The sequence below is a fragment of the Lissotriton helveticus genome, chromosome 11 (genome assembly GCF_964261635.1).
Source record: "Lissotriton helveticus chromosome 11, aLisHel1.1, whole genome shotgun sequence".
In the NCBI taxonomy this organism is placed as follows: domain Eukaryota; kingdom Metazoa; phylum Chordata; class Amphibia; order Caudata; family Salamandridae; genus Lissotriton; species Lissotriton helveticus.
Genome location: NC_136072.1, coordinates 535,100,850 through 535,115,342, shown reverse-complemented (window position 1 = coordinate 535,115,342; position 14,493 = coordinate 535,100,850). Strand labels below are relative to the sequence as shown.

The 14,493-nt window shown below is 46.3% G+C and overlaps 1 protein-coding gene across 4 annotated transcripts in view; it reads right to left on the bottom strand.

Moving 5' to 3' along the window:
- The window catches only part of PLAT (plasminogen activator, tissue type), a 135,915-nt gene that overhangs the window by 16,406 nt on the left and 105,016 nt on the right, over nucleotides 1–14,493 (bottom strand). For all 4 annotated transcript variants that reach the window (XM_078666228.1, XM_078666229.1, XM_078666230.1 and 1 more), the window contains 6 exons: nucleotides 12,897–13,071; nucleotides 7,448–7,533; nucleotides 6,056–6,251; nucleotides 5,052–5,188; nucleotides 3,592–3,732; nucleotides 3,178–3,326 (listed from right to left, as the gene is read on the bottom strand). In XM_078666228.1, coding sequence (XP_078522354.1) covers nucleotides 3,178–3,326; nucleotides 3,592–3,732; nucleotides 5,052–5,188; nucleotides 6,056–6,251; nucleotides 7,448–7,533; nucleotides 12,897–13,071 — 884 coding nt within the window. The remainder of the gene's footprint in view (nucleotides 1–3,177; nucleotides 3,327–3,591; nucleotides 3,733–5,051; nucleotides 5,189–6,055; nucleotides 6,252–7,447; nucleotides 7,534–12,896; nucleotides 13,072–14,493) is intronic.

The window sequence follows — 14,493 nt, the reverse complement described above, 5'->3', positions numbered from 1 at the left end:
TGGAAGTGTTAGTTATTATCTTCCCCTCTTGTATGAGCTGATCTGCCCTCTTTTGATGTTCTTTAGGGAGATGTGTAATGAGTTTTTCTAATTCATCATAATGAGCTCTATCATAACGTGCAAGTAGCGCTTGCGTATTAGCTATGCGCCAGCTGTTTGCCGCTTGGGATGCTACTCTTTTGCCAGAGGCATCTATTAACTTGGACTCCTTGTCAAGAGGAGGAGCTTCTCCTGTAGTTAGTGAGTTTGCCCTCTTACGAGCGTTTGTAACTACTAGCGAGTCCAGAGGTATTTGTCCCTTAATACATATTGGGTCCTTTGGGGCTGCCTTATATTTTTTATCAATTCTTGGGTTTAATACCCTAGCCCTCACAGGGTCTTTAAATATGTCTGATGTGTGATTGAGGAGACCCTTAAGCATTGGTAGGGTCCCTGAGGTTTTTTTGTGCAGCAGGTAGTGTTTCTAAAAGGAAATCTTCTATTTGAGGTTCCGCATGTAAATCTACCTTGTGGTATTTTGCTGCCCTATTAATTATTTGTGGAAAACCCGTATTATCATCCGGTGGTGAGGGTTATGAGGGATATAGGTCAGGGTCATTATCATTATCTGACACTGCGTTATAATCTTCCCATGGGTCTGTGTCTTCTGGGATAGTGTCGCTATCATCCCTAGGAAGTTCCCCCTCCCCTGTGTCACTTTCTACATCTGTTTGAGGTGTAGATGGGCGTGGTGTAGAAGGTGGAGGAATAGCTGGCAGAGTGTGAGGAAGAGGAGAAGAGGGTGTGTCTCTAGGTTGTGGAGAAAGGGGAGGACTTGTATTTGTCCCCATTGTTCTCTTCTTAGTAGGAGGAGCTTTGTCCTCCAACGGTTCATTCTTCCTCTTTTTAGGTAGTTTTGTCACCACCTTGCTAGTTTGTGGATCAATAAACAAAGTTTTGGATCTGTTTGTTGCTCCTGTGTCGGTACTGAAGTTTTTGGTTCCGAAAGGTGCTTTTGCTTCTGTTTCTCGATGTTATGTGTTTTCGGCACCGAGAGTTTGCTCGAGTCCGATTTTTTCGGTGTCGAGGAAGTCTTCGACATCGAAGCATGTTTTGGTTTCGACATGGCATGTTTCGACTGTGAGCTTTCCTTGGTATGGGGCTTCGGTGTCGATGTCGATGCCGACCGCTTCTCGGATCCGACATAGTGGGAGGCCGAGTGTTTCGGTTTCAGTTTCGTTGCCGAGCCTGAAGGCGGGGCGTCGGAAACTTTCTTCGGTTGTCTGACCGTGCTCGAAGGCGGGGTCGACACCAATCGGGGTCGGTTTTTTGGCAAAGGGACGTCGTCACTCACGGTTTGATGAACGTCGATTTCTTCGACGTCAGACTCGTCTGCTTCCGACCCCGATCCTTCCTCATCTTCTTCTTCCTTCTCGGGGTGTTGGGCCTTGAACAACTCCGGGATTGCGTCTGACTGCATTCTCAACGCCTCGTGTCTTCGGGCTCGACGGTTTCTAATCGTCGACTTGGAGGAGAATGCCGCTCAGGCTTCACAGTCCCTGGATTCGTGTTCAGGGGATAAACAGAGGTTGCACACCTCGTGTAGGTCCTTGTGTGGGAATTTAGCACCACACGTTGGACATTTTTTGAATGGAGTCCTTTCCATGGACTCCAGGCTGGACTACGTCGAGATGGGCCTCCCGGTCTCGTCGACGTAGAAGTTGGAAATCTTGTTGTTGACGTCGAAGCGCATCGAAATGGAAATGAACTCGCGCTCAATAACAGTACCGTCGAATTGGAAAGGGAATACGCGCCGAAATATAACTTTTTTCTAGAAGTCGATCCGGAGCGCTTCAATCCTCATCTGAACCCGATGGCGGAAAAAAACAATCTAAGGATGGAGCCGATGCCCATGCGCACTAGCACCTAAGGGAGGAGTCATCAGTCTCGTGACTACAAAAGACTTCTCCAAGAGAAAAACAAGTGCAATCATCCGAGCCCAACACCAGATGGCGATCTATTCATAAATGTACCATCTGCAGCCCATATGCCTCGAACACATGGCTTCTCCTTCCTGACTCAAATGTGAAAAAAAAAACTACAATACCTTACCTGCCACCCTAGAGCAAACCTTGCCACCTTCCCTCCTTCCCCCTCTTGCAGCTGTGCTTTCCTAGGCCAGACTGGGAACGTAAACCAGCCCTGGCAATTAAGTCAGACCGCCACGTCTAGGGGGAGGGAGGGGTGGTGGTGGGAAACACTGCTGCTGCACATTTGCTACAGGGGGCCGATATTGCAGCACTACTGCAAAACTGCCCCCCAGAAACAAAAACGGCCCCCACTGGTCCAAAAGCGCCCCTCACCCTTCCAGCCCATCGGTAAAATGCCCGGGACCCGCTACAGCCAGTCCGACCCTGGTGCTTTCTGCTTTTAGTCAAGGCAGAGAAGCAGTGCAGGACTGTCAGCCTGGCCTGGGAGGCCTTTATGACGCAGCAACACTAGCAACACTGAATAACGAGTTGTGTTCTCAACTGTTGCTACGTCATAACAGTGAGTTATCAGAATTAGAAAATGGTGCAAAAGAAAGAGGCTTTCTACAGAAGCTATGCATAACAAAAAGTAAACTTAATTACAATTGTAGACCACATCAACTGCAAAAGATTTTCACAAATATAATATATAATGTTTCATGTTGTATTAAAAATCCATACTACCACCATTTTACAATGCACCTGGCACTCGAAAGCATAACGTACGGTGAAGAATAACTGCCAACAAAATCATAAAAATGATGTCTTATTATCTAGCCTGAATGATGTCTTCCACTCCTGCAGCGCTCCCAGAGGATTGCAGGGGTTTAAGACTCCAGAGCAGCCACTACAGGCAGCAAGAGTCTCAGTCCCTTCAACTCTGGTAAGTGGTTCTGCTAACAAATGGGATCCCCTGTCGTTTCATGAGTCTCCAGTTCAGTTGGTTCTGCTGAAACCAAAACTAATCCAGCTCAGCACCCACATGAGATGCAAATATGATGCGCATAGGTGGATGCCGGCTGAAGACTGATCTGCTAGGTAGATGTCAAGGCATCTTTATTAAAGCCCCCAAGCCTTAAGATTAGTGGTAGGCTCCACACCCCCTGCCTGAAAGCACCCTTTGCCCTAGTCTTTACTTATTGACTGTTCCTGATGTGGATGCACCTACCTTGCAGGCGTCATCCAGGTTCCGCGTGTCACCAGCACACAGCATGTTCTCAGTCACTACACGGTTGGCGAGGTGAGCTGGGGTGCAGCTGCTAGGCGGGTAGAGGCGGACATGGCCCTCCTTCAAGCGCTCAGAGTAGAAAGGGGAGACTGTCAAGAAAGGAAGGAAGAAGTTTAACTTTTGAACGCCTTGCAAACTTTCAGAATGTCTCGTCACGCAACAACCATGCAGTGGTGAAGAATGCGTGGAAAAGGCCTCAGCAGACACAGGGAGTGTCTGGAACAGGCCCCAGCAGCAGTGTAACACAGAATTGTACAACAGTCTTCGCTGACTGCAAAATCTTGACTATACACACACCCTTGCATCCTTAACCCTAAGATATTGCAACACATGTCCCCCCCCCAAGGCACTTACATTCCTCGTGTTTCCCAAAGCCAGAAACCTCGCACTCTGTCCAGTCAGCAAGCTGTCCCTTCGGCTGTGGGAGACAGGCAGTGCGGACACTGGGGGAGTCTGTGGCGCACTCACCCGACTCCGACTTCAGCTTCAGCAGCACTGTATGGGAAGAAGAGATCTAAGGTGAGAAGAACAGGGGTGAGCGAAGTGCTTGGAGGGAAGGAGCGCAGGAGGAGCAGGGAATAACATAGGAAGGGGTGGAGATGCTTAGAGTGAGAAGGGAGAAGAATGGAGGGGTTTGAGGTTAAAGAAGGGAGGAAGGTTGGGGTGAGAAAAGAACGGTGGAGACTGTATGAAGCATGGAAGGAGGAAAAGGGGATGGAGAGGCTGCACCAATTACTTACCGGTAATCTTCATTACTCTGAGTCCTAGTCTTCCTCACCAAAGTGCAGTTTCCCATCCCACCCAGCCCTGTTTTGTGTGGGGCTTCATCTTTCTTGTGGCTTTGGTTACAGGATGTTATGTGGTGGGGCTGTTCCTTTTATGTTATTGGTTGGATGACGGAGTCGACCATATTAGAGAGATGGGAGGCTGGTATGCTGACTAAATTTGGAAGTTTCTGTGAGAGGCTAGAGCTCATTGTGTCATTACTGTGGCGAGGAAGACGGACAAAGAGGTAATGAGTGGTTGTGATGCGAAATTGAGGAGGGTGGCATGCGGAGAGAAGAGAGGAGGGCATAGATACCAGCTGGTGAAGGAAGGCCAGGGGCTGAAGCGTGCTTGTGATGACTTCAGCAAAGGAAGGGTTGAAGTGGGAAGAAAAGAGGAAACTGGATGTAACAAGGGGAAGGAAAGCCTGAGACGAAAGAGTAAAGGAGACCTTGGATGAGAAAACTATGAGTGGGCAGCAAACCCTGGGGTGAGGATGGGAAGGTATTGATGAAGAGGCCTAGGGTGAGAATGAAAGATTGAGGGTCCTGGGGCGAAAGGGTGGAGTGGCCTGCAGTTAGAAGATGATGGTAGGAGAGGCTGGAGATGAGAAGAGACTGACTGAGAAGGATACTGGGGCAGACACAGAGAGGAAGGTGAGTGAGTTGACAACGGAAAAAAGATCATTTGTTGATGGGAGGAGGTAATAAAAATGTGGCCTGGGTTGAGAAGGGATATAGAGGCAGGTCCAGTCACAGGGTAGGGAAGGATAGACTTCAGGTGAAAGAAGGGGCAGATGCCCAGAAGGAGGAAGACACTTCACATGAAAAGAGGGTCTGTGGTTGAAGTCATAAAAGAGTGAGGAAAAGTAAGGGAGGATGATGAGTAGGGAGCAAGAGTGCAAGGATCAAAGGTGCTGAGACGGGTGAGGAAGTAGAAGGGCATGCTCAAGTAGGTGGGGGGAGTCCCATAGAGTGCGGAATGAGGTGTAAGGGATGGGGCACTTGTAGGGAAATACACAATCAAGTACATGGCTGACCAATACATACCAATATCATTATCGAAGGTGTCGATGTCAAACTTATTGTGAACAATGTATTTCTCCACGCTGAACCGCTGCTCCTCGTCCGACCGTGAAGCCCGGTAGGTCCGTCCCAGCACCACCTTGAGCCGATTCACAGTAAACCTGTGGATCACAAGAAAAGTTAATGGCATATAGTAACCCAGAGATCAGTTACTGTTGCATAGAGGCCATTAACATGGGTAGTAACGGCCTGTTTTTTTTTCTACATCAATTAGTTTTTCTTATACATTGTGGAATAAAGTGAAGGAAAAGGGGGACAGTAGTCCAGCCTGCTGAAGCACCAGCATGGAGAACATCTAAAATAGAGGAAAACTCGTGAGGTGAAAATCTGATGATTAGCTTTTTATAAAATAATAAGCCACTGGGCCTGGCATTGAGTCTTGGGTTTGATCTAAAAGAAATCCCTTAAAAGTTCCTAAAAAAATATAACACCACACAGTTTAATATTTATTTAACAAAAATGTATTTTTTTAAGGCTGAGGAAAAAATTTGCATAGGTCAAAAAGGATTACCGATGCCGGATATGGATAAGGAAGCAAAGTTAAGAGGAGTTGGGAAAGTGGATGGAATTAGGGAGGTTAGGCCAAAAAAACACGAGTCCCAGAAGAGGACAAAGAAATAAAATAGGGAGTGAGAGGAAAAAGAGAGTGTCTGGAGGAGGGGTGAAGGAAAGAAGAGAGTGACACGAGGGATCAGTAAAACACAAAAGGTTTATTAGGGGAATTCAAGGGTCTTCCTCTACCATATTTCCATCGCTCTGACGTACAAAAGGTGGTGGTGTGGAGGAGTAAAACATTTAAGAGGTAGAGTGAAAAGAAGTGAACAGTAGAAAGAAAAGGTGAGGGTACATCTGGGATCAAGATTAAAAAAGTGTCCTGGACAAACTTTTAGGTAACTATTTTAGGAACCTGGTTCGTAACAATAGCTTCACCCAGATAATGTTTTAGCAATATGTACGTCTCCTCTTACTTTTCCTCGAAGCAATGGGCCGCGGAAAGCACCCAGCAGGAGCTGATGAGGGTTCCTCCACACAAGAAGTGCTCCCCTGTAACACGGCGGTATGTGGCAAAGATGGCTGCTTGCCAGGGATGAGAGGTGATGTCAACAAGCGTCCCGCCTTTGATGCGGTACCTGGCTTGCGTGGGCTGCCTCAGACCACACGTTGCTGCAGACAGAACAGAACAGGAAACATTAGGGGAGCTATGGTACCTGACAAGGTGCAAGCTGCAGCTGACATGAGCAAGTGTTATCACACAGCAATGTTATCACAAGCTAGTATGATTACATGTAAACGCTATTGCTCAAATATTGTCACATGCTAATATTATCACATAACAAGCAATGAGATGAAAGGAATGCCTGAAATAATCTCAGCCAATGGCGGTCACATTGTGTCATATTCCAAACCATCATTTTTCACTCACTGTGCCACAGCAGACAGAGCCATTATAGTATCACACAATCATGTTTCACAAACGTATGTCCTCACACATGAACGTTATCACACGCCTAAATCTTATCAGAAGTGCACAAAATGATCATACACTAACTTTATAATATGGTAGCCTTTTCAAATTGTAGCATAATAACATGCTAAACAAAATGTGAATGCGATGATGGCAATATTAACCTTGTCATGTGGTAATATTATACACATGCTTGCCTTTATGTCAACCTATGACACTCTAATACTATGACAACCTAATGTTATCCTTTCTAACTTTATTACACTGTAAACCAATCACACGTTAATATTATCCCTTGATAAACCTATCACATATCAGCCTCACCACACTTTAATCTTTTCATACTTGAACCCAACCACACTCTAAGGAATTAGATCATGTTTTGACACTTTTAACCTATCACACAATAACCGCATCAAACTCCAACACCATTACACCCCAAGGGTATCTCTGTAAACTGCCAGAATATAAACCAATCACACAATAGTAATATCACTCTCTAAGTTTGAAATTTATCTCACCTTACTCACTCAGTCTCTAACACCAGGAGATCAAATTTGTGTATATGCACCACACTCTGTCACATTAACAGTCGGTACCTATTGTACTGTAAAGTTAATCCTCTTTAGCACTATATGCTATGTACCTAGATTAACACATCCTGGTTCCGGCACACACTGATGATGTCACAGTGGCTTACTGCGCTATGCCAGCAGGTGGCAGCATGCAGAACGAATTTCGCTCCTTCAAATTTTGTATGACAAGGGGAGGTAGTGGATGAGGGAAGAGAGGCTCACAGATAAAAAGGTGCTGGTGCTTTTAGATCAAGAGCTATGGGAAGCTAGTTATGGGTGTTGATGGCAGTGAGAAGCAAGATTGGAGGGAGCTCTCTTACAGCAGGTGGGCACCGCACAGTACTCCCAGGAGGTCTTGTCATCTTTCAATATGTGGCACCAGGGCTTGGTGTCATTGTCTGGATTTCTGTAAAAGAAAAGACGTTTAGGTGAGGTCAGGAATAGTGACATTGTTATGTTTGTGTGGGTTATCAAGATTAAAAGTTACATTCTACAAGATGGCTGGGATTTTGGAATCTTGCATCAAACTGACCACATGTGAGCTGTTTTGTAATTTCATACATTTACAGCTAGAGGCTCTGGGCCATCCGTGTAGGAGCAGGGCTTAATTTGTGCCGGAGATTGCAGGTGGTGGGCCCTAGCACACATTATTGGGGTCGTGGACTCATTTTGTTATCATTGGCCTCAGACGGTAAACACCCTTTACAACGCAACTGTTACAACGAAGTACCTTTACGACGCAACCATTACAAAACAACTTTTACAACGACTTGCACTGGGGGGCGCGCTAGGATAGGGAATAGTTTCCAACACCTTCCCTACTATCCACGGGGACTGGAGTTGGAATAGTAAATTAAACTATTCACTATCCAGCGCCCCCCAACGCAAGTCGTTGTAAAAGTTGCATTGTAAAACTTGCGTCGTAAAGGCATGCATTGTAATAGCATGCGTTGTAATGTCATACATCCGCCTCAAACACGCAGCAAGCCAGAGAAAGGCAGAACACGGAGCAAGGAGGAAGAGAGAGATAAAACAGCTACAAATGGAGAAGCAGGGATGAAAAGAAACCTGCAAGGGTGAGATAAAGAGACAGGCCATTGTTGGGTGGTGGTAGAAAGAGGCATAGGGGTAGATGGAATGAAAACCAGACAGCGGCTGTATTTGGTAATCCCAGCATTCAACACTGCCAGAAACAAGCTCCTCAAGAAAAGTGTTGGGCCCGCACATTTTATTACAAGTTAATCTGTGTGTAGCAGAGCTGATGCTGGATGTTCATGCCGCAATATATGGGGTGAGGTCACAAGTGGAGGAGCAGTGATGACGCCACATGCATTAAACCATTGCCCCGCAAGGCTAATGGCACACATTTTGGAGCTGTGATACCTGGGGACATTAAGGGTGCCTGGTCATTGGTCGCTGGCGATGATACTTAGTTAGCAGTGGAAGCAGTGATCTCTGGGGGTAACTGCGTATAAAAGGGACGTGAGGGGGCTGTTATGTGATCAGTGTCTCAGATTTAAGTGTGGTAGTGGAAATGTTTTATTCTCACATAGTGCGCAATCCCCGGTTATACAGCTCAGGGTAGTGGGGCGTCTTCTATCGGATGAGAAATAAATACTTAGCAGAAAACAAGAACATCCTGGGTGGCCATACAATACACACATAATATTTTTACTCAGATTAACTGAGTAAATCACACACAATGTTTGACACATAATTATATAAATTACTGAAAGTTCATTCTTGCTTTCTTTTTTTAAAATAAAGTACTGTAAAATAACCCAAAATAGGAGAGATAAGATATTAAATTAATTGTAACCTGATAAACAATATCTGTACATCTGAAATTTGTACAGACTGTAAACCAGATTCAATAAATATGAATTTAATTACATAAATTGCGAAACATTAGAAAGATATCTTAGACTGCTCAAATGGTCGGCCAATATTTGTCAACGTTACCTAAAAACAATCTGAATTTGCACGATTTGATTGGAAAAACTCCTTCTCAAATGAATGAATCCTTCAGAAACAAGTTTTATACAGGGATAAGTTTGGCCAATCCAACAGGAAAATTGTTCTGGATCCTTATAAGATTCTTTGATGCTTCAAGTTTATTACAGTATTGCTCACACAGCAAATGGTAAAATTCGCTCTACGGTATTGAAGAATGCAAGAAGAGGTGAGAGCCAGATCCTCTGATACATTTGATGAAAATCCGGGGTAACTCGGGGTCACCTAACCCATTCAGGACAGCTGTCATAAAATCATGGAAATCTAGGAAAGGTAGTGCTGTCTATCTGGGCTATGTCTTAGTTTCTCTTCACATCCCATTCTGCTTTAATTCCCCCTTTAGCTGGTGCACAACTAGGTTGTATTCTATAGGGGCAGGGGCGGCCTTAGGCATGTGCAAGCTGTGCACCTGAACATGGCCGCCAAACCCCAGGGGCCGCCACGCCACTATATATCCTTAATATAATAATCCTCTGAGGATGGATACATATTTGCGTAGCGGTCCCTGGTAGGGATTTGGCAGCCTCCGGCTCTGTTCCGGTCCCAAACACCCTGACCCCCCCCCCTCTTCACTGACCTCTGCGCCTGCGTTCCTCCTGGTTTCTGATTGGCTTATTTTTTTCCCTACACACTCCCTCACGTCGTGTGTCACAATACCCTCCTCCTCCTAAATGTTATCGTTCTGAGACGAATTTGGGAGGGTAGGAGCAGCCGCAGGTACTGGTCATCTAGCGCCTTTTCTGGACGTTTTATTAAAACACCTTCCTGAGCTCCGGGGGGCTACGCCCCGCCCGGACCCCCCTCTTCTGGGTCCCCCTACCTACGCTCCCGGCCCAGGGAGCCTAGAGCCGCCCCTGATGGGGGAAAGGAAGGTGTTGAGTGGTCTAAATTCCCTCTTCGGGAACCATGAATGGTACAACAGCGTTCCCCCTTTGGTACATAGAAACAGACAGGAGGAGCCCTTTCTCTTCTACAAAGGATCACAACAACCTTATAAGAAAACCCCGGTTAGGCCGAATTGTCTGGAGCCGATTGGGACAGCCAACCTACAGGTATGGCCATTGCAGATAACTGCTTACAATGGAAAGGGAGGTGACATGGGACACTCTTTTATCTTACATCACAGACTGTGGCCCTGCTAAAAGTATCTGTGTGAGTTCTATAGCTGCTCGAGGCCCTCTAAACATCCATTTAAGTGCTTTTTCCACTGGACTTAGTTTTGCTGCCTCTTGTGTTCTTTATCTTTATCTGTATTTCAGTGCACTACTCATCTGTTTTGGTGTAGCGCTGTTTAATAGGTTTGCATTTATTTCTGCCTAAACCGTTTTGGGTGGTGTAGGTATGTGGTCAATGCTAGCTAGCTGCTTTTGAAGGCCTGCAGTGGCTGGGCCCAAAGATAGAGGGAAAAACGTTTACTTTGTGCTTGTTGCATCCATAATTGCACATCTGCTGCAGCATAAGAAGGCGCAGTGAGCCCCACAAGCACCGTCACTGCCGTAAGCACCAGCACAAGGACCAACACACTACAAGCTTCATCAACAACAGAAGTACCTTCACAAGCACCACTAAAACAACCACCATAGTCACCATAGTCACCAGCACATGCAACACCACGACCAGAAGCATACCACAAGCAAAACTGCCACCAAAGGCATGCACCACCATAGGCAAAACCAGTACCAATAACATAAATGCTCACAGCGCAAGCACCCCCAGCACCTATACAAGCCCCGCCATTAATGGAAGCACTACTACCACAGACAGAACATCCAGCACCACCATCACAATCCACACCCTTACTAACAATTCAACTGCAGTCATTAGCACCAATACCATGACCACCACAGGCACCGCCAAAACCTGGCAACACTAGAGCAACATCATTAAACAATTCAGCTACAGAACTGCCACAACCACTTCACAACTGCAACTCTGCAACAAATGCAGCTAGATTACTACAATGACAACACTACAACAACAACATGACATTACATTCAGAGTGTACATTACATCTACCACATTTAAGCTATTTTACTACACCACCACACCTAAAATACTACACCACCACACCTAAAATACTACATGTGCATTCTGATTTCCACAGTATGTAAAATGCTGGTGGCCAGTGGTTCTCCTGGGCCACACATACGTTTGCCGCATTAAAGCTTAACACTGTAAAAAAAAGCCCATACTATAGCGTTTGTCACTGAATGTTCATTGTGCCGCCTGACACGTTTGCTAGTGGCATCTCTCTCAGTTCTATTCCTTCCTTATCTGATGCTTCACTTTCACTCTTGTGCCAGCCCCTAAACTAATCTCCTATTGCTATGAGTTCCAAGTGTGACAACTGTATGCATGTCTCCTTTCCACCACTCTTGTCACGCTGCATGTCAGAGCTTACTCTAGCCTCATATTCGGCTCCAGTCCTTACCATATTCCAGTCTACTGATGATAACAAGTCTCATTTTACTTCTCCTTTCCATTCACTTTCTGCTCAGCTCTTACACACTACAGTCTGGTAAAAGTGACACTGTTTCTCTCCTCAAATGCCTGTCTACCTGCAAAGCTTGTCTCCAGTGCTTCATTTGTAAAATATTAAGTGCCAGGGCTCTGACCAGGAGGTCACTGCAGCTTGCACCACCCATCGCCCTTGTCATTGCTGCCAAAACAACTACTAACTATCTCTCTTGCATGTAAATGTGACAGTTCAGATTATTCCTGGTACCCAAAGCTAAAGGAATGGCTGGGGAGGCAAGTATTAGCAATTTGAATGTATAATGTATTGTTCTGCTCATCTCTAAATTAGATGAGCAGCGCCACCATATGGTGGACTAGTCTAAGTATGGTGTTGACAATTAGATGCCGGTGCCGAGCACCAGAAACCAATTAGGTGCCGGTGTCCAGCACCGGAAACCAATTAAGGGCCGGTGCTGAGCACCGGAAAGCACCTGTTCAAATTAAGCACTGCTTTCTTCCTGACTCCGATACAGGGCCGTTCCTAGGATTTTCGTGGCCCTGGGCAAAATGGAATGTGGGAGGCCCCTGAAATCTACATAAGTGACACCTTCTGATCTCGGGAAGCTGCTTTGTGCAGACTCCACTTGGGCCGCAGCTCCTCTTCTTAGGCACCCCAAGCAACTCTTGTACAGCCCATTTCGATCTGAAGGTGTGAGAATTGCTTGGGGGCTGAGTTAAACCTGTGTGGGCTAAAGTGCTGACAATGGGCGCCCTGCCGAGTCTCTGAACTGGCTGCCTGAGAGGTGTACCCTCCCCTAAGCCTTACCACACCATCCCTTAGAGGCCCCAGGAGGGGGGGGGGCTCCCATGAGCCTGTTTGTGAAGCATTTCTTTCACTCTGATCGGCAGACATACACGAGGACTAGTGGGGTGTTAATTGCCATTGTGGGGGGCCCCATCCTGGCAGGCAGAGTGCCAGGCCCTGGGCAGCTGCCCACACTGCCCATGCCTAGCGCCGGCCCTGCTCCGATAGCCACCATTGAACACATTCCAGTGGTGTGTTCCGGAAGTAATGGTCTCTATGGTTACTGAAGCCACAGATACTGACTGGATGGGTGATGTGTGGGGCACTGAAGTTGCACTTTGTGGGTGAATGAGGTCTGGGTTTGTAGTAATCCCTGAAGGAGATGTCACAGACTGAGGCTGAGGGATGACTTCGCTTGGGTGATCAAGTCACAGTGATGTTGTTGGACACTGGGTAAATGATCCATGGGTGATGATGTCACAAGTATCACTTACCTGCAGTGGTTATGGCTCCCAAGACCCATCTCTCTGGCTGTGCTCCTCCAGGCTGTGTAGAACTTGTTGATGAGCACTGGGGAATCCCATCGGAGGCAGGTGGCGCCGGAAGCTGTGACACTGTGACTGCCCCGGTATTCTGTGCCCCGGCTGGAGTAGCAGTCATCAGAGGAAACTAGAAAATAATGAGACTGTATGTTTATCCCACAGTACACTATTTGGGCAATGTTTGTCTCATGGACCCTTACATCTCATCAACTGAACTAAATACACACCACCTCTGGCCCTTTAGCATCATCTCATATGGAGAGTATGTTAAATAAACAGTATGAATTTGGGATACTATCTGGGGGTTGAGGTTACAGTATTTACGAGCGTGGTACCCGTATTCTATAACCTGTAAACTTGTCTCTTGGCCCTAAAACACAACCTTTCTGCCCTTAAACCTAGTATATGGACCGTTATCACCATTTAATGAACCTTTAGATTAAACTTGCTGTTGTGAATCCTTATCTCTCCTTCATGGCTGTTACACCCTACATCCTGGAAGCAGTTTTGTCATCTCTTGGTCCTATAATCACCATCACGTGTAGCCATACACCTATTTTCTTCCACACGTAGACCCCCTCTATCTAATATGTAAAGATCTTCCCCAGAACCCTTAAATGTCTTCTCCTGGACTCTTACATCTCTTCACTTCGTTCCTCATACCACATTTCATGGACCCTCATTTCTCAGCAGTGGGCCATTAAACATCTCTTGCTGCCTTAAAATCACAGAGGCCTATTGGACCTTTAAACCATAACCCAAGCACCCTTTCAGAGGCACTAGGTGGAACTTAACTGAGTCTGTCTGCTGACTGACCTTCTAAAGACTCTTCTGACAAGTGACTGAGTCTACCCAAGTCCTTCTATCCTTCCAGAGACATTGAATTATCAAAGCACCTCTTTGCTATCCGGTAAGCTATTCCACCTCTGGGATGGACCGAGACACGGAAACGATGGGATTGGCCATGTCCAGGGTTCTTTACTTCTAATTGCCATTCATGTCTGAGGGCTCAGAAGAGATGGTTCACTATGAGACATATGCTACAGACAGAGAAAGCCAAAGGATGCAGGTTAGGCAACCCCTGGAAGAGGGGTAGTCACACTGGTACCAATATATTCAGAATGCTCCCTGTGACAGGCAGCTCTGAATAGAAATAATTAATTTTTGATTTTGCATCAATATCATGATTTCTGTGGAGTGCGGAGGGGCAGGATCAGTTCCAATATTTGAGAAAATTGAGAGAGCAGATTTGGGATCTGAAATGACTAGTCTGTGGCCATTCAAGGTGGCCACCTCACGCAGTGGCATGGAATGCACGTGGGTCATGGACAATACAGGCACAAATGCACTGTTCATTTGACCGATGGGATGAAGGTAGGGTTGGTGGTGGTCTGGAGTGGCGAGGTTCCGTTAAGTTCCGAGAGGAGGCTGTCGGCTTTTAGGTCTGGGGCCTGAGGGTAAACAGATCAACACATATCTTAACACTTACTTTTTGTGACTGTCAAGCAGGGTCAGGCTGCACTCTTGTCTGGGCTCACTAATAATTTGA